Source organism: Candoia aspera, chromosome 3, assembly GCF_035149785.1.
Source record: "Candoia aspera isolate rCanAsp1 chromosome 3, rCanAsp1.hap2, whole genome shotgun sequence".
In the NCBI taxonomy this organism is placed as follows: Eukaryota; Metazoa; Chordata; class Lepidosauria; order Squamata; family Boidae; genus Candoia; species Candoia aspera.
In genome coordinates, this window is record NC_086155.1 from 21,694,293 (window position 1) to 21,720,617 (window position 26,325).

Sequence of the window (26,325 nt, forward strand, 5' to 3'; positions counted from 1 at the left end):
ATTTTATGGTTCATTGTTTAATACAGACCCAGCCAACTGGATAAATTCTGTAAACCATGGTTAACATCACCATGCAACCACACCTAATGAGTTTGCAATTAAAAAATAAAGTTTACTGTAATGCCAACAAAGCGGTAAGGATACAATCAGGAGGTGAGCCTTGACTTGAGGGCCTTTTTAGGGGCTTGCTTCTGCACAGATTTTTTTTAACCTATAAAGATGGGAAATACAAAGTAAGATTATAGAAAAATCAAATTACAATAATAAATCCACAATACTATAATGGTAAAAACATGATCAGGATCTTCTCTTAGGCCAAATGGAGGGAAAGAGTGCAATACATAAGGAGCTGGTCTCCAATGTCTTTGCTTGCTGTCTTTAGTCTGGTAGCTCCTTCCAAGATTTCTCGGAGAAGATCCCAGGCTCAATTCTGTGGACATTAAATTAAAGCAAACAATTATCTAAGGTAGTGAGTCTGGGAAATAATCGAGACTTGTCTTGAAGAGCTGGAGACATGTTGCCTCTTAGAATGGTGGGTGATAGTTGGTTAGTGTACCAAGTACTCTAGAATATTCAAAATGCTTGAAAGTAATATATTATCTCAGAAATCTTTTGTAAGTTGAATATAATAATACATTACACCAATATTTCATCTGAAGTAGCTTGCCAGTTCCTAAAGGGTAAAAACTGAGGAAAAATGAGTTAACTGGCAGATGAATACAGTACAGAACTGCAGGGTACACGGCAAATCTACGTGCAGAAATGAACTTTAATGAGTTAGTGGGATTTACCCGGAGTACAGTAAATACACTTTGCAGCCCTTTTGGGTATCTCTTTATTGTGTTCCACACTGATCTCATTATGTTCATGCCTGTTGAACATATACTAAGAATGCTTTTGTATATGCTAGGTATATAGGCCATTATTGCTTTCTCAGACCAAGAACAAAAAGTTGAGAGAGTAAGTAAGGGGCATCCGATTATCTCTTGACAGTGCAGGATTTTGGGTTCATTCTACTTTGAGTTCACACTACACAACTACAAGGGCATTCTTTAGTATTTTACAAAGTGAAGATAACTGAAGAAAAAACATGACTTTCAATGTGAGTAGACCCAATTTAAGGATTATTAATTCATCCATGAGCCCATAAATAGATAACATTTAATAAGAAATTCTATTTTTTAAAAAATATGGAATATAGCTATCTTGTGAATTCATCTAAATTTTGGAAAAGAAGAGGTTGCACTTTAGGGGAGGCATTCAGCAGTTTAAATGGGACAAATATACAAGACTCTACTCTTGCTCACCTTCCTCTGGTTTTTTAAATTAGTTACGTATAAAGAAAAGGAAATGAATGAAATCTACAAAGAGACAGAAGAAATTATATGCCATTTACTCTTGCTTTTTATCTTTACTGCAAAGGGACAAATGCTGTGATTATCTTCTGTTCTAAAGGTTACACTCTATTATATATCTCTATACCAATAGTTTCACCTATTTGAATGTTAGTACATAAGGCTATACAATAAAGAATCCATAGCTGAGTTTTGTTGATTTTGGTTTTTTTGTATCTAGAATCTAAAACCAGACTTATCTGGACTGCCTTCCAGATGAAAAGAAAATTATAGGACTTGGTTGTCATGATGGGGTAAGTACTACTACCCTAAAATAGCCAGGGCTAAGATACTAAGTTTAGTATAAAAATCTCTGAAGAGTTTGCTCTCAAACTGTGAATCCAGAAATTTACATTTAACTGCAAAATTGGTGTAAATAAGGATAACAAGGTTTGATACCCAAACTCACAAGCTTACTGAAGAGCTAAAGTAGCAACTGAGGAGAAAGTTTGGCTTGTTTAACTGTTTTTTACAGTTTGCACTTTGATTTAACCTCTCAGTAGGATTACTGGATATGAGCTGTTAAAAAAACAAGATTTGTTTGTTTGTTTATCAAATTTGTCACCGCCCATCTCCTCCCACCAGAGGGACTCTGGGTTTACAATAAAGTAGTCAATTAAAACGATAGGCATAAAATATGAATACAATATATAAAAATGTAATTACAATTAACAAATAAATATAAAAATAAGAATAAAACCCAAGTGGCAGAAGGTCTAATTCAGCCCATTTGTGTGAGAGGAGCACTCTAAAGCACTAGCCATCCCCAAGCAAGGTGACTACTAGATAGCAGAAAATATTGGGTTTTTTTCCAATAGAAGATACTATATGTAGCTCAGGGTTGAAGTATGGAGTCCTTGGTACTCTCTGAGCTTGGTTGTTGCTTGTAGACTGTGCCGCTGAGTGTGTGGTTGGTTCCCTGTTTATATACAGTAGCTTGTCCTGCCAGGGTTGCTGAGGGGGTGGTTTTTTCCCTTGGTAGGTCCTTGGCAGGGTATTGTTGTCTGCTTGATTGTTTGTCTGGTGTTAATCCCTGCCATTCAAAAGAGACAATAAAAAAGCTAAGAAGGAAACAAAAAGACCAGAACACATCCTTTCCAGCAGCCAACACCCAGATAAGCAGGGATTAACACCAGGCAAACAATCAAGCAGATAACAATACCCTAATCAAGGACCTAACAAGGAAAAAGACAAGCAAGCTACTGTATATAAACAGGGAGCAAACACTCACCAGCACTGTGATGTTACTTAGTCAGGTAATGAAAAGTCTGCAAGCAAACAACCAATCTCAGAGAGCACCAAGGACTCCATACATTTCTTTCTTGCACTTGCTATTGTCTAGTGGTTGTCTGGATTTTTGCAAGCTTTGTGGCTGCTGTTTTGGCTAAGGGTGGCATAGTGACAATTTGGGGCCAGATGTTTAGCTCAGTTTGCACCATATTTTGCTTCATAATTTGTTCAGAGGAGTAATACAAGTCAAACTGAATTCCTATTGATAACGCTGATATATCCTTGTGTTTTCTTGACATCAATATTCTTGACAGCGAAGTAGATTACCATTATCTACTGCCCAATCTAGTCTCGAGCCCTGGGATTTCCTGGTGATCTCACATGCAAGTGCTAACTAAATCCAACTACAGAGCTTTTTCATTATTTATTTATGTCATCGCCTGCGTTTCATTTAGGTGCTCAGGGAAACTTAATGATAGGCCCAAAGTCATATTTGAGGATGTAGAACTTGGTTCTTCCCACTCTTAATGCAACACTATAACCAATGTACCACCTGTTGCGATCTTTTTGGAAAAGAGGTTCTTATGTTTTAAAGGTGCATTACTTGATTTGAAGACTTAACAGACATTAATTTCCAGCCAAAAAAAACCCAAAACAAAATAATACTACTGTTATTTGGTATCTTGCCTCTGAATTTTAATGAAGCAGTCTTGGGAAGGGGATTCCAGAATTAACTGCAGGGCCATCAATTGGCAATTCCTGACCTTTAGAGATTGGGAGGTAAAGCTTTCCTTAGCTTAACAATGCCCATCATTGTTTGTTAATGTCTGCATAGCAAACTGCTGTTAAAAATCTCAGGAGCTAATAATAGCTTGGCAATTCTAAATCCCTGAAGCCATAACTACTTAACAAAGTAATTTTCTTGAAATCAGTGAGCCTTTATAAATAGGAAATTTACATAACAAAAAACGTCACCAGTTTAGAATCTTGGGTAATTCTGAATCTGTGCATCAGCAGATTCATGTTTTATAGGTTTTCATAATTCAGTAGAGAAATAGAAAATTGAAGCAAGATTTTTACTTGGATATAAAACAATGAGTTCTTTTAATGTTTTAATAGCCGCATCAATGTAGTTCAGGATTTTTTAAGGCAGTTATTGTGTATATGGCTAATTTTTAAGTTGTAAAACGTATAAGAATTATGAGGTCTTCCGTGAACCATATAATTAGGCCAGCTTGTTACATAGGCATCCTAAAAACATTTTCCTAGAAACCAATTGCACTGAGTTGTATTGGGCTCCATTGCCAGAAACAATGGCAGTGTTAGGATTGCATTCTTTCTCTTATTAATCCTATTTTTATTTATTTATTAAATTTAGCCATCACCCATCTCCCCACAAAGAGAGTTGGGGGGATTTTACCCTGAAAACTACCGGCATTACAGCAAGTATTCTGTTCCTGCTCTGAGTCAATTACAAACACAGCATTTACTGTTTGTGTTTGCCATGATGTGATTATAAACCCAAAACTCATCTTACAAAGAATGGAGTTAAATAACATAAGAAACTAATTACAGTAGCCTTAAAGCAAAGTAAAGGTATACTTCCTCAGGCTTTACCTTGAAAATGTACCTAGTTACCTTGCAAGAAGAAACTGTCAAGAGGTGTCAGGAATATTTGTTTTTAGACTAGTCAGATAAATTCAATCCAGACTTTAAAAACATGAGAGAAGAAACAGCACTTCATGAAATGTAACATCCTCAGTGGGTTAGTTCTCCATTTATTCTAGTACATATGGATGGAATATATGATTTTACAATCAGATCGGAAATGCAAAGAAGTCCTACCAAGACTGAAATGAAATGGGTCTCTGCTTCTTTCTTTATGCAATATTGTACTTTCCTATCATGTGATTAAAGAATAGCTGTTCAGTTTTAAGTTGCAAAGAATTTCAGTCGAAAACATTGAGCAGAAGAGACACAGTATCTAGCAGTGAAGTCTTCCAAATAATTGCATTGCAACATAGCCTTCTTACATACAGTATATATCTTGGAAGATTGACAACACAAGAGTTATTGGCTGATATAACTAGTAGCCAGTACTGCTGCCTGTACGTTCTTTGTTTTGTAAATTACTGGTGATAGGTTGCCATAGGAATTAAGTGTAAGTATCCAGGATTACATAAGAATGTTTTGAACAGAGACCAAAAGAACTTTCAGAAAAGGAGACAGATCTTCCCTTTCCTATCTGCCTGTGAAAGGAAAACGTCAGTTTGAATTTGAGACAGCCTCAATTTTGCATGTTTTATATAGGCTAAGCTTGGAAATTGAAAAAATATCCTGGGAAAAACGGCACAGTAAACACTTCTGTATTGTTGCCAGGCAAACTACATGAATATTGATGGAACTGCCAGAAGTCAAATTTGACATTAAGGAAGCTTTATGTTATGATTAGAGTGTGATGGGGTAAACTGGATTTCTCCTTAAGGATCTGATACTGGACCAATACCTTTGGTTGTCTTTTTAGCATGTTTTAGCTGTGTCTCTCACTTTGCTGATCTTAAATATATGTAAATAAGTGCAAACATTACAAATGCCAATAAGTATCCAGTGATCTCTTTCTAATGGGTGCCAAATCTAAGTGCTGCACTTCAAAATGTCTCACCCTTTCTAGAAGTAGGGATTACATTGCGTCATTTGTATTGGGTTTGTAGATGGCTTTCCCTTTAGCTATTCTGTACAGAACACAAATTTTCTTTATGCATGCTACAGAAGCCTGTTTCAAATGTTGTTCCATGGATAAGTCCATTGAATTGCCCTTACAGTTATTTAATTAAACTTTTCCTTGAATCTAAAGTGAAGAAACACTAGAGGGTGCTATATTTCTATTAAAATAAAGGGAGGAAACAGAAGCAAGTGCTAAATCTCTGATACTCTTCTCATCTTCGTGGAGTATCTTTATGCCTACTTAGTTCCATGGCTGAAATACTGGTTATCAAAGAGCATAAAAACAGAAGGTGACACATAAATAACAACCATCTAATGGCTTTATATTGGTATATGTGCCTGTATGGTAGAAGTGACTTAAGCTAGAATTTAACTGAAATTTAATTACTGTCTATAATACATCCTAAAGGCCCATCGTACTCAAGAGTGAGCATGCAGATTCATAGATTGTCTTGGATAGACAGCATTTTTTTAACTTTAGTCCTAGGTTTGCTTACTTGGAAATATTTAATTGATCAGAGTGATACTTCCAAATAAAATCTTTCAGTACTGAAAGTGTTTATTTTCAGGATAGGTCAAGGTTAATTTGATTTTATGTGCAACATTAACCTTCATTAAACACTGAGGTAGGAGAGAAAAAGAATATGTATGTATGAATGTATGTACCAAAATTGTACCCCACCCACATCCAAAGATTCTGGGTAGGTTTTGAAAAAAAGTAGAAACATGGATTTTGTGCTGTGTTCGTGATCACAAAAGTTATTCTAAATTTAGAGCTGAAATAATTCTGCCTATATAGAAATATATCAGGCTATAAAAGTTGTAGTCTACTATCTAACCTATATATATTACAGGTGGCTTCATCAATAGGCCTAGCAGGCTTTTACTTGGAATGAATTATTACTTATCTTAGACAAGCAGATAATTGCAAGAGTGAATTAATTGTTTTCATGCATCTGAAACTTAAATAAAGGATAGCATTTTTTTCTTTTGTTTCTTTAAAGGTCAATCAGTCAAAATGCTTGTTCTGATAATTAATGCTATTTTCTAAGGAACAAACATTAAAACACATTTAGTATTCCACCATAAGGAACACTGGGAATTTGAAGCAAGTGCCTACGTCATTGTTTGTTGTAGGACAAGAAAAGTGCAAAAATTGAAAATGCATTTTTGCAGTTAGTGCCTACAAAGAGAACAAAATCTGAGTCCAGCAAAGAAGCAGTAGCAAGCACAATGCAAAGTGTTTTGTTCCCAGGTTGGAACCCTGGAAATGGCTTTCCTGCCGCAATATTTCAAAGGGTCTTCTAACCTTCTATTCGGCAGGCTACAGAGAGGAGGGAATAACTGTCAAAAATGTCTTCCTCTGCTGAACTGACCAAAATCTCTGCTGGATGAAAAATGCTTCCATCAGGGGAGGGGCAACAACTGGATATAATCCAAAAATTTCAGCATAGAAATGGCTATTTGTATTTAATTTCTTTTTTGTATTTTTAACTGTTCTGTTTGCTGCTCAGAGTCACTGGTTTGAGATGGGCAGCTACATAAATTGAATAAATACATTTTCTTTTCATCTAAAGAGAATCCATCTCTGAACTAGCCTTTGAATTTTACCTGGGAAGAGCTAAGACGCAAATTATATCTACAAGGCATCCATAGTCAAAAGCAGTATATATGTTTAAAAGGAATAAAGTATAAATCACACTAAAATTGTTATATTTATATAAGGGTTCTGAGAATAACTAGCATTTCAGTATGTGAGACAATTGATAAAAAAAATCTTGCTAATATAAGTTGATTGGTTTTAGCAGAGGCAGCAGGAGCTTTCTATTAACAGAACACCTATGTCATCTGGATATTGCGAACTATGGTGAGGATGATACCAGTGTCTATTATTGGGGTAACATGTAAATTGTATGAAATAATTAAAAATCCATTGATACATGCCTATGGCAAGCAGAAGGACCTAGAACATTCTTTTGCCAATATTAAAAATGAGCCCTTTTTATTTATTTAATTAAATTTATGTCACCGCTCATCTCCCCCCAATGGGGGGACTCTGGGCAGTTTACAATAAAATACAATAAAAAACTTTTTACTTTGACTCATGGGCAAACTACACATACAGTAGCAGCTGCAGATTAATGTCTTTGAATGCTGATTGTGTCACCTTAAAGAAGCATAATGTGGGCAATTTTAAGGCTGTATAGAACACTTCTGCCTGCTGCTTTCCCTCACAACTCCCTCCTCAAAGAAAATGAATTGGGAGGAAGGGATTGTGAAGGAAAAACAGTGGGAGTGGGAAAGATGTGATGTTATAGTATTGATTTGTAATCCTCCTTCATCCTGTCACTGTACAATCTCTTAACGTTGTCTACTATTAAGGTACAGGTTACTGTAACAGAGTTTGGCATCCATTCACATAATATTGGACAATGTAAATGGCAAAACAGCTGTAGCACTCAACACTGCTTATCCTCAAAGCAGCTTTCAAGTTTTGATGATAATAAGATTGTAATCTTCAGTATCCTGACATCATCTCCACAGTTGCACACCCAAGCCTGTCTTCACACTTCCTGTCCCATCTACACTTGGTTCTTTCATGGGAATGTAATAATGAAATCATTCATTTATATCATTTTCAATTGCCTTTCTAATCCCAGCAAGAACAAAAGTATATACCACCCTTTCCTAATCTGGAGATACTTTGGATATGTGGAATTTAGCACCCAGATTCTCAGCAATGGCCATACCAGATGAGAAATTGTGGGAGGTAAACCTGAATGCCTGGAGAGCACCCTGAATGTGCTTGCTCAAATTGCCAGTGTACGTATACCTATACTTACACATGCTTTGTATTAAACATTTACATCAGAAAAAAAGCTTCCAAATCAGCATTCTCCTAGAGGATGTTTCTATATGGCAGCCTTTCTCAACCTTTTGAGCCTGGAGGAACCCTTGAAATATTTTTCAGGCCTCAGGAAACCCCTGTACATTCAGGCTCAGATATAGGCCAGAAGTTACAAAGTTACTATATTTGTTTCATGTATAGGCCTGAATATATGCATTAACAGTGTTCTTAAACTAAGAATAAAGAATGAAACTTCTTTAATGTGAAGTTGCCCAAATTTGAAATAATTTTTTAAAATAAATCATGATCTCCCAGGGAACCCCTAGTGACCTCTCATGATGGAACCCTGGTTGAGAAACCATGCTATATGGAGTTGCTATTGAAGAAGCTAATTGTAAGTAAAACTGGTACAGTACAGTCACATGAGAATACAACTTAAGGTCACAGCATATCATTAGATAATGCAGAAAGAGAAAGGAAATATCAGCACTCATTAAGAAAAGCATCAGGTTTATTGTCTCAACAAAGTAGGGTGCTTGAGGTTTAACTGTCTCATAACAAAGGTTGATGAAGTTCTGTGGTAAGTTCTGTGAAATACTACAGTTTGTAGCAAGACAGATAATGATGTAGTAGGAGTCTATGAATTAGAGTCCACTTGAAATTTGAAGGTGGCATTATTGAATTAGTATTGGAATTTGAAGATGACAAATTTGATTTGAATTGATTTGAAGTATAATGAAATATTTGTCTATTCCAAGCCTTTCTAGGCTTGGAAATTAAAGTTCAGGCCTGGTTAACACATGGATGGTAGCCATTCAGGGAACACCAGAGCTCTAGACTAGACTTGGAAGTTTAAAAAAAAAAAGATCTGGAAGCATTGGCAAACCACTTCTGTACTGCCGCTGAGAAAACTTCCTGAATATGTTGATGTCACCTAGCATCAAGCTCAATTTAAAGGAGGCTTTACGTTTGTATAATGGGAAGGCAGCTGCTTCATTTTTGGTTGCAATGGGATGAAAGAAGGGTCTTACTGCAATATATTTTTGAAATATTCCCTCTTCTCTTTTAAGCTAGAGGTAGCAGAGATGAGAAAGGACAACACAAGTAGCCACCATATTTTCCAGCAAAAAAATCTATTGTAAAATAGTGCTGAACTAATTCAGAAAGCATCCAACTTAAAATAAAACTTTTCAAAAACTATTTTAAAAATACATCTTCACTATAGATTGAACACTACATTACATTCTTGACCACTCATTTTTTCTGGGTTGGCAGGCTTGGTATGCCTCAAGTGTGAGATACAGAGGTTATCACTACTGCATATATGACAGCCAGTTTGGTCTGGCTGGGTGACCTTGGGCCAGTCACACACACACAGCCCAACTCACCTCACAGGATTGTTGTTGGGGAGTATTAGGTATATTCCCTGCCTTGAGTTATTTATAAAAATAATAAAGGCGGGATATAAAATTAAGTAAATATATGCTATGATATCAAGACATAGGAGAGCTGTGTTGGTCTGTGGTGGCAAAAAAATCAAGAGTCTGGTAGCATCTTTTCTGACTAACAAAATTTATTAAAAGCCATAAGATTTTGTGACCTGTGGTTCCCTTCATGAGATGCATGGGAAGTATTCTATTGAATACCATACCTTAATCACCCCTTCATTGTTGAATTTCAGTTTCTATTTTGACTGTACCTTTATTGCCCCATCATCAAATGTGAATCTGATTTTTTTCAGAAATATTTTTAATGCTTTCCTCTGTGAAATATATAATTCCATCTAATTGTATGTTTATGTGGTTGCTGCTTATCAGTTTAGAAGTGAAATATGTTCACCCAAAATTATATTGCAGTTTCTGCATACTTGGACAATTCTCTAGGTTCATATAAGTTTGTAAATTAAAAATCTGGAATTGATCTGCTCCAGGACAAACAGATTATTGGGAGTGAACATTGGGAGTATTTGTGTATGTGTAATATGAAAGATAATGGCTTCTCCACTCTGGAGAAAAGCCATAATATGATTGACTTCATGTCACCACAGCTTATTGAACTAACCATAGTTTGAAAATCTTGACTTAGCAGGATATGTGTAGCTTCATTCTTATTTCAGGCTGGATGATTAAAGATTTGAATAAGTGCTGCTCTGTAAGGTCAAGGGGTAGGCAGCATGTAACCCCTCAAAGCATTGTTGCTTTTAGCCACTGGATCCTCTTTTAACCATTGTTGATGAAAACCAGTGACTCGGTTTTCTCAGGCCTAAAATTTAATGTAATAATAATAATTTTTAAAAATCCAAAGATTCCTGTCCACCAAACCCTGAAAAAGAATATAAAATCCTGATCCTGTTCATGAGTATGGCACAACTTTATTAAATATTGTGTCCTTCATTCCTCCAAAACTTGTACGTGGTCTCCAGATTGCCAAAGGAAGATCATCCTATCATGGCAAGTAAGGAAAAACTGCAGCATTTTGTGCAGGTGTGATTTGTACTGCTTCATTCTTCTGTTATCAATATAGGAATATTAACTCAGCCCATTGATCACCATTCAAATGATATAATGGGTGTCCAGGGAAGGGGCAAATGATGAAATATGTGTGGCAATATTAGCGTGCAAATGCCCAGACTTACATACTTGTGTGAAATGTCAGGATTCAAGTACACATTCACGGCATTTACATCTTGACATCATTGCAGGTTGCTGCAGTTACCGCTGAATTACGTGTGCATAGATGGCGTGCAAGAAATATCTTCATACAAATTAATGCTTATACTGAATTTGACTACTAGGAGACTGGGATTGTTGTTGTTTATTCGTTTAGTCGCTTCCGACTCTTCGTGACTTCATGGACCAGCCCACGCCAGAGCTTCCTGTCGGTCGTCAACACCCCCAGCTCCCCCAGGGATGAGTCCGTCACCTCTAGAATATCATCCATCCATCTCGCCCTTGGTTGGCCCCTCTTCCTTTTGCCTTCCACTCTCCCTAGCATCAGCATCTTCTCCAGGGTGTCCTGTCTTCTCATTATGTGGCCAAAGTATTTCAGTTTTGCCTTTAATATCATTCCCTCAAGTGAGCAGTCTGGCTTTATTTCCTGGAGGATGGACTGGTTTGATCTTCTTGCAGTCCAAGGCACTCTCAGAATTTTCCTCCAACACCACAGTTCAAAAGCATCGATCTTCCTTCGCTCAGCCTTCCTTATGGTCCAGCTCTCGCAGCCATATGTTACTACAGGGAACACCATTGCTTTAACTATGCGGGCCTTTGTTGTCAGTGTGATGTCTCTGCTCTTAACTATTTTATCGAGATTTGTCATTGCTCTTCTCCCAAGGAGTAAGCGTCTTCTGATTTCCTGACTGCAGTCAGCATCTGCAGTAATCTTTGCGCCTAGGAATACAAAGTCTTTCACTGCTTCTACATTTTCTCCCTCTATTTGCCAGTTATCAATCAAGCTGGTTGCCATAATCTTGGTTTTTTTGAGGTTTAGCTGCAAGCCAGCTTTTGTACTTTCTTCTTTCACCTTCATCATAAGGCTCCTCAGTTCCTCTTCACTTTCAGCCATCAAAGTGGTATCATCTGCATATCTGAGATTGTTAATGTTTCTTCCAGAGATTTTAACTCCAGCCTTGGATTCCTCAAGGCCAGCTTGTCGCATGATGTGTTCTGCATACAAGTTGAATAGGTAGGGTGAGAGTATACAGCCCTGCCGTACTCCTTTCCCAATCTTAAACCAGTCCGTTGTTCCGTGGTCTGTTCTTACTGTTGCTACTTGGTCGTTATACAGATTCTTCAGGAGGCAGACAAGATGACTTGGTATCCCCATACCGCTAAGAACTTGCCACAATTTGTTATGGTCCACACAGTCAAAGGCTTTAGAATAGTCAATAAAACAGAAATAGATGTTTTTCTGAAACTCCCTGGCTTTTTCCATTATTCAGCGGATATTGGCAATTTGGTCCCTAGTTCCTCTGCCTTTTCTAAACCCAGCTTGTACATCTGGCAATTCTCGCTCCATGAACTGCTGAAGTCTACCTTGCAGGATCTTGAGCATTACCTTACTGGCATGTGAAATGAGTGCCACTGTTCGATAGTTTGAACATTCTTTAGTGTTCCCCTTTTTTGGTATGGGGATATAAGTTGATTTTTTCCAATCTGATGGCCATTCTTGTGTTTTCCAAATTTGCTGGCATATAGCATGCATTACCTTGACAGCATCATCTTGCAAGATTTTGAACAGTTCAGCTGGGATGCTGTCGTCTCCTGCTGCCTTATTATTAGCAATGCTTCTTAAGGCCCACTCAACCTCACTCTTCAGGATGTCTGGCTCTAGCTCACTGACCACACCGTCAAAGCTATCCCCGATATTGTTATCCTTCCTATACAGGTCTTCTGTATATTCTTGCCACCTTTTCTTGATCTCTTCTTCTTCTGTTAGGTCCTTGCCATCTTTGTTTTTGATCATACCCATTTTTGCCTGGAATTTACCTCCAATGTTTCTAATTTTCTAGGAGACTGGGATAACTTCATTTAAAATGTAGATAATAAAATACAAAATCTTCATTATTATAAGGCTGTATTGTCGCTGCCTCCTGCCTCCCAGGAAGAAAATAACAGCAATTTTTGATCTTGTATACAGGCAAGAGAGAGCAAATTCAGAAACCTTGCTACAACCTTTCCTTCCAGAAACAATACACTATAGTATCAGCAATTGTAACTAAAAATTAGTGCCTGAATTTGTTTTCCCCCTCTTTCTCCTTTTATATCATGCTTTTTTTAATAGTAAGTTTTTTATTGCAAAATTTGGACGCTGCTCTGGGGCTGAGAAAGTGGTAAATATTAATTTAACAGTAAATAAATAAATTAATATCCTTTTTGTTGCTATATACAAACAAGGCTGCTGCTGTTCCTCAATGTGATTGACATAGCTGAAGGCTGCTTGGCATTCTTAGTTTATTCATTATCGCTGTTTTGCTTTTGAGCCGGGATAGATATGGTATCTTTAATTATTTATTCTTTTATAATTTAAATTATACTCTATTTTTGTACCCATCTCTTTACCTTTGCATAGAAATTTTAAACCAAAACATAAAAATTTAGAAACAGAGAAGACATACTCTTCATACTTCGATTTCCCTTTTACAAACTTTCAGAAAGCCACAGTAATATCTGAGAATATTATCTTTCAAGAAATACATCTTTCCAACTTGCATGTTGCTTGAAAATTATTCTGTTTTTTATTGTGCAAATTAACTATCTCTTGAAGGTAACGTATACCAATGTATATATTTTTTCTGCTCTGTCAGTATAACTATTTTTTTCTCTTACTGATTCGTTTTGAAATACTGTTTTTTGTCTGTCAACACTGGATACATATTGTGTTCCCCACTTCCAGAAATATTCTCCATGTGTCCCATCTGGTGTAGTGAACCATCTGCAGCAATTTTCTGGCTGTTCTCTAGAATACGTACTTGAACTGCTGACTTTTATGTAACCTTCTTTTCTCTTTTCAAAGTTTGTTTTTTGTTTATTGTGCAATTCTTTCCTTTCTGTTTGAATGTAGCTCAGCAATTATGCTTCTGTCTTGTGAGCCAAAATTGCCATTTCTTGAGTGATCTTCATTTTTCTGTGTCAGAGGATAAATGTAATAGGAGGGGAGATTTCTGATTTGCAGTGCTGGTTCATAAGTCACAGTTGGACAGATAATTGACAACAATTTCTAACTTTAACTACTTAATAAATGCAGTAAAAAAGACTATTTCTATATCCCTAAATTAAACTGCTGAAATGAAGAAAGCAGGACTGGTTCTTATAGTAAGAGGACTATGAGCTGAATTAGGTCTGATACTCTGATCAAATTACTGAACCAATAATTTTATTTTTTTTATTTATCATATTTTTATCACCGCCCATCTCCCCCAATAATTCCTTAGTTCTAAGTGTGTATATTTTGTATTCAGCTGGGGGTTGGTGGAGCTCAGAATTTTAATACAGCAGGAGTAGACTGTGCCAACTTAACACTATCATAGGCAGTCTGTGTGTTGTTTCATACAATGTTATCCCATTTTAATGATCTATAGTAGGTGTTGTCTTTGAAGCTCTCCTTAAAGAGAACAATTGGAAATATTTCTAGTTTCTTTACGAGGTTGTGCTTGATTTTGGCTTCTTTTTTGTATTCCCACATACTTAGGTTTCTCCTGGGCTTTAATTTGTTTTTATGGTCTCTTTACCTTACACTATTTTATTTCTTCAGACAGCTGGTGATTAACATCTCTGACTTCAGTCCTCTGTTTCTGCCTTCCGGTTCTCCCTATTTCATTGTTTTTCCTCTCCCTTTTACCCCTCTCCCCACCTAAATAACCACACCCCGGAAAAGCAATTGGCTCAGCCTGCAGTAGGCCATGCATTTTAATTGCCTTTTATTCCAGGATAAGAGACTTCATTCACTGATTGCAGCAGGGGTTTCTTTCAGCTGCTTTAGTCTGAAGCTTGAACATTTGCTTGCTCTCAGCAACATAAATTTTTCCAACAAAATGGTACTTTTCCTTTCAATTCTTTGGGGACATAGTGTGCGAGATAATTCCAGATTAGGAAGATCAAGCTCCAAGATTCCTTCCAACGTTTTTATTTTTATTAATACTTAAATAACTTGTTTACCATAGCGAGGCAATGCTTCTTACTTTCAAAACAATATAAGTTACCTGAGAAAAGCCCCAATTACTCTGTTTTGCCCATACTTCAGATCCTTTACTTTAGTTCAATAAACCATTTTGTTGATTTAAGGAGCAGAACTCGACGCCTGATTTCTAGCTATTGCTGCTATTAAATTACTATCTGATATATGACCAAATCCTCTCTCCAGGGACTGAGTGTGTCAGTTTGGCTGAATGCCCAGCCAGCATCAGTGCCGTTACAGTCCCAGAGCCAAGACCTGTTTCCCGCAGAGAATCAACTGTATTTTAGTTGTATTTATTTGGGAATGTTGTTCTTGATACGAACAATACAGAAATAGAATCACCAGCAGAATAAAGCCACATGGCTAGCTTCAACAACGGAATTGATAGTTAAGTTCACCCGTGTGCTAAATCATGATTTGTTTAAATGTGGTTTGTTGGTTAAGCCACACGGTCACTCAGGTTTGTGCATCAAGCTCAGCTAAGCCATGTTGTGGTTTGGATTACTGTCAAACCCAGATCATAGGAACTTGTGACTAAAGAGGGTTATCTTAAACACAATTTCTACCCATGGCTTGTTTGAAGTATCTTATTTTAACCATGGTCTGGTCGGTCTTGTCAAATGAGTTACAGTTTAAAAAACAAGGTGAAAGAATGACTGCGACAGAGCCACTTCTGCAGCACTGCCTCAGCTGCTCCTATTTTGCTTCTCTCCCCCTCCCCCATGGGTAAGCAGGAAAGGATTCGCATCCCCCACTCTGAGTTTGGTGGCCCCTAATCCAATTGGGGCCCTGCACGGTTTTTTTTTTAATCTCTTAGTATTTAAATCAGGAAGGGTACCCATTCATTGGAAGGTGTTTTGATAGTAATGTGAATCCAGGGGCAATTGTTGCTTGCAATTTATCTCCATTCATTTACAAATTACACATTTATTCCATTATTTCCCCATAAGAATTAAATTATCATAGATATCCTTTTAATGTTTTTTAAGGGTGCTTTCATGTTTGTAAATTTACTGTTTTTTGGTATAAGAATAGGGAGGAGATGGGATAATTTAATCAGTGATTACATTTTATAAATTTGATTATAAGCTCTACTGTTAGAGCTCTGTGTGGTTCTTAACTAATCATGTAACAGTGGTAACAACAACATGAATCCTCCTTTATTTGGGAGGACAAGAAATTCACCAGAGTAGGTTTTTTTCTGTTATTAATAGTTCAGATTAGAATTTTTTTATTCAAATTTTTTATTCCACCTTTTGAATTTAGCTCCTGTCAGTGGATCTCAGGATTCTAGTGAAAAATAAAGTAGTTCACAGAAGCTTAAAGTTGGCTCATCTCTTCATTACAGTGCAGGATTGTGTTAAAAGCTATTATTCTGGTCACATGTTCTGAGTACTGTACCTAGCTCTACATTTCCTTGCTTAATGGTGTTGGAACTCTTTATCTTCTTCATAAGCATCATATTTCAGAGTGCTCTGCCTTTTGATTTTTACCTCTTTTAAGTGTCACGTATTAATAGTACAAGCCCTCAATAAAATGGTGGTAGAGTATTTCTAACCTACACAATTTGTTTAGTATACTGGAAAACTGAAAGGCATTTCCTTCACTTACTCCTTTTACTCTCTGAGGTAGTGCCATGATGCATCATGTTCCTCTATTTGCACTCTCACCCCATTGCCCACCATTACATTCCCTTTATAGTTCCCTATTTATAGGAACGTTGCCTCAGATCTGTGTTTGCAGTCTCTACTACAGGAATGATGCAGTTATCCCTAAGCTGCTTCCTATCAAACTAGTGTACACTTGCCCTGAAAAGTAGTAATTTGAAAATAAAACAGCTCTGTGTGGCAAGTTGACAGTGGAATGGGGTTGGTTGTGTTGTTTGGACCATGATTTACATGATTCCAGTCTACTTCATTGGCAGCAGACTCAGGAAGAGTAGGTGGGTGGGGCTTTCTTCATGCAGCAAACTTCGTGTTCAAACAGTCTGGGAAAAGGAAAAACTGGAGTTCTGCCATTTGGACTGGCAAGTAACCAAACAAGGGAAGAAAAAAAAAAGAGCCAGTATAGTTTAATGGTGAAACTCAGAGATCTGGATTCAAATTCCTTTTGAGACAGGAAAGCAAGTCAAGATCTTTCTATCTTACCTGTAGCATGAACTTTTTTTGGAGAAAAACTTATTTAAAAATCAACATAAAATCATATGAGTTATCTCCTAATGCTTTTTAACCATCTTTTCTACATCATGCTGCTAAAACAGGAATAAATCTTTGGATTTTTTTTAATCTTTTGATAACAAAAGATAATGAGGATTTTAATCTTATTGTTATTGGATTAGGCATTTAATTATTCTGAGATTATATGGCATACTTAGTGTTCTGTATGTGGTGTTCTGTACGTGTATGTTGACGCCATTGGATGTGGTAAAAAAGGCATCAAAGTAGACATGTATTTCGAACATATTTACTAGACTATTTCAGTTTAAAATATGTAATGTGTTAGAAGCTGTAACATTTTTATCTGTCATGTACTGGGCTATTGGTGTTGATTTTAACTCAGAAACAAAGGATTATCAGCATTCAGATCATGTGCTGGTCTTTATTATTCAACAGTTTCTGCCACTGAATAACATTTCATTGATAAACAGCACTACTGCTTGATTACTCTGTTTTGCCTCTGGAGTTGCAATTGCAACAGTGTTTTTATGTTTACTGAGATGAACTTTGAGACATTAACACAAGTAGTTTATTATTTGGGCCATTTGTATTATGCTCATCAGACAATAGATGATTCCATGAATTTGCCTTGTTCTCTCATGTCTTTCGTCTGTACCTACCCCTTTTATTATAAATGAACTTCCTGCTGCATTTCAAAATGAGAACAAAAATTGTGAAAATGCATTAAGAGTGTTGCTTCTCTCTGTCCTGAAAAATGGATGGAATTTGAAAAATGAAATGTTTTCCTAGCAGAAAGTACAGCAAAATTGTGTTTGAAATTAGCATTGGGTTTAATTTATGATAATAGGCTGAAAAACAGCTTTGACAGAGAACATCCAGCTTCTTAATAGTGTGTGAGTTTCCCTACAAAGTCTGAAGATGATTGGGATCTCAGGGAAAACACACACAGACACCCTAACCACAGTATGAGGCATGATAGTCTGTTATTATTTCTTTGCATTGGATTATGCAGACACTACCTAAGATTTGTTTCTATCTGTATGAACTGTCATCATACCACTTAACTGTAGAAATGGGAGAGTAATTTATCTAGCTTTCATTGTGATTGTAAACTGAAGGATTTTAGAGAGGCAGTTAAGAAACAGCCTTACTTTGTGGTTGGCAGCCTTCCTGATTTCAAGGCCCAGTCTTAACTGGATCATTCTCTCTGTTCTTATACATTATAGCGTCATAAAAATGCAGGTCTATATCCATGTGATATTTGGGACATATACTCAGAACTTGACTTTTTCGTACTATCTGTTTGTGGCCAACTTTGCTTTCAGTCTCTTTCTTCATATATGCTGCTGTTAGCATTTTGTTAACATGCACTTCCACATGCACTGTAATTTTTAGTTGCATTTATAATTTTTCTTTACCTGTTGTATTTGTAAATACAGCCAAAAGTTTACATAACTGTACAGTTTCCCTTTCTGCAGCTTAGCAATGTATCACATGGCCTGTGGTAGATAAACTGAAACGCAAGAAGAAAAAATTGAGGACACCGTTTGTGGCCACAGCTCAAAATTATCTTCCCTCCACCTTTTCTCTTGGTTTAACAACTAGATCAAATTTGCTAAATTTACATTGCACTTCATTGTTCTTCCCTGTGTGAAAGAGCTCTGGTATTTTTCCACACCCTGAAACTCGGCTCTTCGTAAGGCCTGCCTCTTAAAAAGACCTGAGTGTGATAGGGTTAATGGATAAGAAGCTGTAGCAGACTAAGGGGCAGGTGAGATTGTTGTTTAACTGGCAGCTTTAGAAGACTTTAGGGATAAGAGAAATTTGTGAAAACATCAAGCAGCATGCTACTGAAAAATGTAGCTATTTTCTGCATCTATTCTACTTAATGAGGAAGACAGCACTGCAAGTGTTTAGGAAAACAACTCCCACTTTATTATTCAATGTATATTGTTTGTGTTTGTAAAAATCCACAATGTGAATTCTCACAGTTCACTAGTCTTGTAAATGTATTTGGAAGAATCAAGGTTGCTTTTTAAGCAGTGTAGATCTTATGTAACAATTGAACTACAGCACATAACCATGATCCTTTAATATAAACTTAACTGCATGCTTTGTGTGGCATATGTGTATTGCTTCAAAACATTTTTCACTTACTGTTACGGCATTCTTGTTTTCTTTCTGAATGGTTTCTAGAGGACAGCTTTTGTGACCTGGGAAACCCTGCAGGTTTTTAAAGCCTCAAGCAAAAGGAACAGATGTGGTTTGGGAGAGTCTTTTAGTCTGGCACTTGGTGTTCACTTTGTTCTCTGTGAAAATCTGCTTTCTGCAAGGAGTTTGTATATGGGTGGCTTTCCTTTTAAGTTTCTTTTGCTAAAACAGGCCTAGTTTAGCCTGTGTCTTCTCTGTGCACAGGATGGCTCCTGCTTGCCAGAGCTGCACAAAGATAATCGCTCAGGAAGTGTTTCAGCCAATCCCCTGAAGCTTTACATTCAGATTTTCCAAAGTAGCCAATCCAGGATTAGCTTTTATTAGGGAGACAGATCATCAAGCTGAAGTGCCAAGCCCTTTCTGTCTGAGTACTGAGAGCCTGTCCTCCATGTTTTATAAGTATTGACATAACACTGTGTTAACAATGCATCCACAGAGGTAAGCTTTACTTTTTTACATTTTTTTCTCTGAAACCTATGAGTTGTGGCTTAACAGTGTGATTCTCTGTGATCTGTTGCGCAAAACTCACCCCACAGCACTTTATTAAGTTGAAAATGTTTAAAATTGCTTTCTTGGGTCACATGGTTTAGTAGCCATTAGCCATAGCTTTATTTTACAGACCGGCAAAACGTTTGCATACATATTCTTCACAAGGGGATGGTGGTTTTAGAGTTTGTCAAGGTACTGCTCTTCCAAAGCAGCTTTCTGTGTCTGAGCAGTTTGCCTGCACTATTGTCTGTTGTGTCACATGCCTGCTGAAGAGAAAATGGAAGCTAGGGAGCAGATGCATTTAACTGCCCTACAGGGAGACAAGCAGGGATAATGGCAGACAGCAGAACAGGCAAGTTTACCTTTTCAAACAGTGAAAATAAGAGCTAATCTAAGTTACCCCTGATAAAATATGGGATTTTTAGCTACTTAGCCTGCAGTAAATAGTGATAATGGCAGTTTGCAGATACTGGGCCTAAGTAGTGAAGTGCTATTGCATCATGTTTTTGTGCAGCTTTACATTAACTTAAAATGGATACTTTTTCTTACAGGATTTGTAGAAGCAGGGTGTGTGCATTTTTCTGGGAGAAGTATATTCCTTTCAAACTGTCTCTTTAAAAATGACTTTCTTATTGTAGGTTTGAGAAATAGTTAAGGTCTAGGTCTGAAACTATCAGACATAGCTATATATCTGTTTCTGTTCCTTACCTATTTAAAGACATCACATTTTTGAACTGTTATCTACCTTTTCTGTAATACAAAAAAACTAATGGACTTCTTAACTGTGCTTTTTTTTTTCCTTTTGCAATGTAACAGGCTCAGTTCTCTGAGGTGGAGTGATAAAAAATCATGTGTGGTTCATGAGAGTATTACATGTTCATTTTTTTTCCCTTTCTTTTTGGGCTTTTCTGGTTTTTGGCATGATGCTACGTAATTATTTCAAAAATTTCCTTTTGGTCAATCCCAAATCTGCCAGCTTGTTTTATCTTATTTATTGGGAAAAATGAGATGGTTGCTTGAATGTTTGGTAAGTAAACTTGTCTGCTATTCTCTGATAAATTTAAGTAGTATTTAATCTTTTGCTTTTAACAGGGCAAATTCAATGCATCCAGGGGATTTCTTTTTTCTTTTGCTAATTAACTAAAACTAAACGTTCTGTTTTTTCAGAATTCTGTTCTTAAAAACTGTGTGCCAATCTGAATTTTCATTTTTCCACAATATTCTGCTATCCTTGAAATATAAACTTCCTGTTTTCTTCTGAAAACAACATTCTGCTTATTCTTTGTTCACAGAGGCTCTTAATTAATGCATTTGCAGATTAAAGCCCAGTTCATACTTCCTCTGGCTTTTGAGTGTGATGAATGTGCTAGTTTTCAGCAAAGTAATCTTACTACATTGTTATAAGGTTATCCTTCAGTTACCCTATGGTTTTTTTAAATTACCTTATATCATCCAGCATGACATTTGGTTTTAGAATCACTTCAGTTACTGGTGTGTTTAAAATCTAAAACAGACATTTATATGCATGTCTCAACTAACAGCTTTTGCAGTAGACATTTTCTCACAACATTGCAGATTGTGCTGTGTATTCAGTTTCTGTACCATTTTGTAGCAACCCAGCTTGTGCTGTGGCACAAATATGTCTTGAGAAATAATTCCTTGTCACAGCTTATTCAGGGCTATCATGGACTTGATAAACTGCAATCTAGTACTTGTATCCTTTTTGCTGTTGTCCTTAACCAAGGCTTGTGGCTTGGTTTTAAAGTGGACGCTTCAAATCATCATTAAAAATGCCTAATCACTATATTCCCCCTCCCCTCCCCCTGCAGTCTCTGTTTCTGGGGGAGTTAAAGTTCCCTATCAGCTTTTATCTGTTATAGAACTTATTAGTATATATAAATGGTACTAAGATACAGCTGAGAAATACATTTCAGTGCTTTGGTTGTCAAAATTATGGTCAGACGTATGCATTTGCAGAAGTGTATTACGCATTAGCAGCTAGGTGTGGGATCTTAACATTAGAAAATACTATCTTATGAAGAAGCAGGAGGAAAATGAGCTGAACTCAGAATGCTTGAATTAAAATGGCTCCCTTAGGTTTTGTTGAAGAAAGATGTGTCTCAAGATCTGCATCTCCAGAGCTATTGCTGACAAAGGGAAGCATATTTGCATGGACTACGCTTGTGCACATAATGAAACACAGCATCATAAATTCCCTGAAGTTCACCGTTTTAAATTATTTGAATGCTAATTCTTTCATAGTTCACAAAATATAAATGTCTGCATTGCAGCAAGATGTTTGAGGCAAGGAGAGACAGCAGTGTTGTTCCCTGATCAGCCCAATCATGTTGCTCTGTTCAAAGCCTGACCAATAAAAACAGAGAATAGGTTAAAGATTGACAGATATTGTAGCAAGGCTGAGAAGGGCCTTCCAGAAATTTCTCCCATCTTTGTTCCGTCTAAGTAAAGAAACTGAGCCAAGCTGAAGTATTCCATAATTTGTACACTTTTACACTTTTACTTAATCACATTTGGTGTCGTGTGACATTTATACATAGAATCACAGTCCACTTGAAGCAAGATGATGCAAGTCTCCTTTAGCAACAGTGACTATATAATTAGGTCAATACTTACTCTTCCTGTCCTACCAGAACTGAACTAGAGTATTTGAATATTGATTGCAATTTCTCTGAATAATGTAGCTGAAATATGTTCCTTTGAGAGAAAGTAATTGTTTTGGCACAATATTCCTTTTTATTCTTTTGGTCAACATAAATATAATTCATTATGATTTAGCCCTCAGTTTCTTTGCTTATTTATATATTTATTTAATTTTCTATCCCACATTGATTATTTTTATAAATAACTCAAGGCGGCGAACATACCCAGTGCTCCTTCCTCTCCTGTTTTCCCCACAACAACAACCCTGTGAGGTGAGTTGGGCTGAGAGAGTTGGACTGGCCCAAGGTCACCCAGCCAGCTTTCATGCCTGAGGCAGGACTAGAACTCTCAATCACAGAAAGCAACATGTATTCTCATTAAAAACAAATAAAAATAAAAGTGAGTTAAAATAAACACACATGCCTTTCAATGACTATAAAAAAGAGTGCAGATTATTTGAGAGCCAAATAGAAACAGGTAAAAAATGTACATTTCTAGAAGCTTTTTCACAGCATTTAGCCACCTTTGAAAAGGAAAGGGTGCTATGACCCTCAAAACAAATATCTCCCCCCCCCTCTCACTTTCCCACTCACTCACACAGACACACACACAATCTATTTTGTTGATTTTGGAAGAACTTTTTAGAAGATCCTGGCACATTTTCAGTACAAATACTATTATTTGTAAATTTAGCATCAGTCTGCATAATCTTCATGTATTAAACATCAGTTCTTTTTTTATTGTAAGATGACCCCAGTTGCTAGTGAGTGATATATATATAGCTATATTATGTGTGTGTATAAAAAAAAATTGGTTAACATCTACCATTTAGTATCACTTCTGTGACTACTACTTCAGTAAAGTGACTACATTTGTTTTATACCTGGCAAGAAATTCAGCCTATTGTAAAGCAGGTGCTACTTTGTAGACATGAGTGCAGAAGTAGTAAATCAGTTCCCTAGAGTATGTTGAGCTAAGAGTGACAGATTAAAATCCTGGATGGCATCTTGGCATTATGGGAGATGTTTTCATATCATATTTTCATTTTAGCAGTTTAAATTATAATAGGTCATCAGATTGGGCATTGGGAGTCAAGGGTTCAGAATGTTATCTCTTCTCTAGACCATGCTACATAGCACAGATTTTAATACTTTTTGCTAGAGACTTGTTTCCCTGCTGTTAACAATTGTAAGAACCAACCCTAGGAATTATTTCATGCATTTATTTAAAACATGATCAGAAGCTTTAAGGTGACATTTGAGACAGTAGCTAAGAATTGATTACATAGCCAGAAGCTTTGTTAAACTAGACATATTTTTGGATTGTGCAGTTCCATTCTATGAAATCATTTGGCTTAAACACGTTCTCCATGGGATTGGGGTCTTGCTACCCTGTTAGCCAAGTGTTGATACATAATTGCCTGATGAGTTATGAGATTTGTGAACTATTGTATATTTCCTACATCTTAAAAAAAAACAAAATGAATGTCTTATAAACCATCTAGTTCCTTTTACTTTAACCAGATTAATAGTTATTTTTAATCTTAAAATGCATTAGGCTTTGCAGGATAATTGGAGACAGAATCAGTTCTTACATATTCTGATTGAAGGATTCCCTTAGCAAATTGTATCTTAACAATGTTCTTAGTCTTGGGTGTTTTAGCTTACCATTATTGGATATTTTATCATCTTGTAATATTGTTTGCTATTTAATTGTTTTAAAAATCTTACTGCTTAAGCAAGGTCATAGTTATTGAATAAATTGCTACCATTTTAGCCTCTGTATAGGAATGAGGCAATGCAGTGCTGTCAGACGCCATTTTAAGAATCCTGCATAAATAGCATAGCTACCGATGAGTAAGAGACTGTTATAGGTGAGTGCTTATACACAGATGCTATTTATTCAGTTATGACATGCAAAATAATATCTCAGTTTCATTAAATGCAGTTTTAAACATTTTACTTTATGCTTGATACTTGTATTGTAGAAGCATCAATTATTTTGAAGATAAAATTGAAGTGTAGTTCTTAAGACTGTTGAGCATTGTTTTTTATTTAAAGAACAATTCCCCCAAATGTATGGCTCTTGATAGTAAGTTATTCCATTAGTGAGAATACATTATGGACAATATTGTCTAGTTGTTTTCCATTATTGGATTTCCTATCCAAATTCCAAGTATAGCTGTTAATCTACAACTTTCCCTCTTTATAGATAAATTAAGTTAGGAGAATGCATAAGATGCTTCTGCATTTTTCCATATGTTAAATAATGAAGTTACAGTAAAGAGTGGTTCTTAAAGAACATACAGTATTTTTATTTGTGTAAAATATAAGCTTAGAGGTTTTTTTTAAAAGCAAACCACAGTTCCTTACCAATAAAGAATGTGATTTTAATGTTGTAAAATACACACTACAAACATTTTTGATAGTTGGGTTCATTTGTATCTTTCAATACCCAGATTTCATTTGAAAAAGGGCATGGGGGAATTTTAGTTGTAAATCCTTTGTCAGCAAAGGTCTAAAATGTTTGTGCAAGAAATTAGTTTCATTTTTAAGATTTGGGGCTTTTGGGGGTGTTTCTTACTGCACTTGATAAATTCTGAGATTAGTTTGGGGGCAAATATAAATTCAAGTCACTTCATATTGTAGTTGGCAAAGAATTACTAATATAAACACTTCTGTCTGCCTTCTCAAGAAAATAATACACTGTCAGAAAACAGATGATAAATGTTTATTGTAATATTACACGTTTTCTATATATGTACTATTAAATCTGGTAGACAATCCCAAACAATTACCTTTTTAACTGTATTTTAAAGGGAATGGTAACAAGGTTATCACAATGAGTTGTAAGAATAACTGTTCAATATGGTAGGAAAGATGATGCACATTGATCGTTTAATCTTCGTTGTGTTTTAATATTTATTTTCTGCTTGCATTTCTCTTAATGCCAGTGATTTTTTTTTTATACAAAGAGCTTTAGAAAGAAGAAAATGTATTGTAGGTATACTAAAGTGTAGCTGTTTGGGAAATGTTTCTTTGAATTATTGTCTCTTCAAAATCTTTTTTGGACTGATCTATTTAAACAGATTATAAACAAATTGTGATGGGATGGAAGCACATACTTGAAGATCTACCAGATCTAGAAATGGTTATCCTAAGCAAATATTAATCCCCTGCATGCACATCCTGAAGACTTGTCCATCTTTCATTGGCATCAGTGAAGGGATTAGGCAGCTCAGTATGTATTGCAGTGGTTTAGGCAGAAACAAAAATTTCACTGAATTTATGACATTCTTCAAAAATAAAGTAACAGTCATTTTCCTATTTTTTTCCTGATATTTCAGAATGTCTTCACATTGTTTCTAGATTTAAAATCTAACTTTAGATTTATCTAGATTCTTAGATTATTTCAACCCATAAAATAAACCCCAATGTAATTACAGGATTTTCCATTGACAGCTACATATAGGAAAACAGCTTTTACATCTTTGTGGAGCTCCATTTGTTGCATATCAAAGCCCAGAACAGTGTTTTTAGGTTTGAGCTTTGCTTTTCAAATGGTCTAATGTTTTGGAAATTTATTTAATTCGAAAAAGTAAATTGCAAAACTATGTTTTAAAACCTAAAAGGGAAACTTGTGTATTTGTACATAACTTAATTCCTGTTTCCTTTCTCTGAATGAAACAACCAATATTTGTTTACATCTGTCAAAATGCAAGCTTATTCTGGTCTATTTATAACTATAAATGGTAAACAACATGTATCTTCATACTGCATAATGTTCAGTTAGTTATGGTGTGTATCGGGAGGAACCATTTAATTCAATATTTTGCTTATCAGAGAGGTCTTCTCAATTTCTTTCCTCATTCTACTGCATCTGATTCCATGTTTCATTCTACATGATTCCAGAAAGT

General features: G+C 36.1%; 1 protein-coding gene across 5 annotated transcripts in view; it reads left to right on the forward strand.

The window, feature by feature from the left end:
- The window catches only part of ZMYND8 (zinc finger MYND-type containing 8), a 95,614-nt gene that overhangs the window by 1,336 nt on the left and 67,953 nt on the right, over positions 1-26,325 (forward strand). For 2 of the 5 annotated variants that reach the window (XM_063297092.1, XM_063297095.1), the window contains exon 1: positions 19,649-19,697. Coding sequence is in view for 2 of the 5 variants with exons in the window: in XM_063297093.1 (XP_063153163.1) it covers positions 19,684-19,697 (14 nt within the window). In the remaining 3 variants the exon portion in view is untranslated. Of the gene's footprint in view, positions 1-1,575; positions 1,649-19,614; positions 19,698-26,325 lie in introns of those variants that run through there. The other 3 variants (XM_063297094.1, XM_063297093.1, XM_063297096.1) reach the window with 3 other exon arrangements.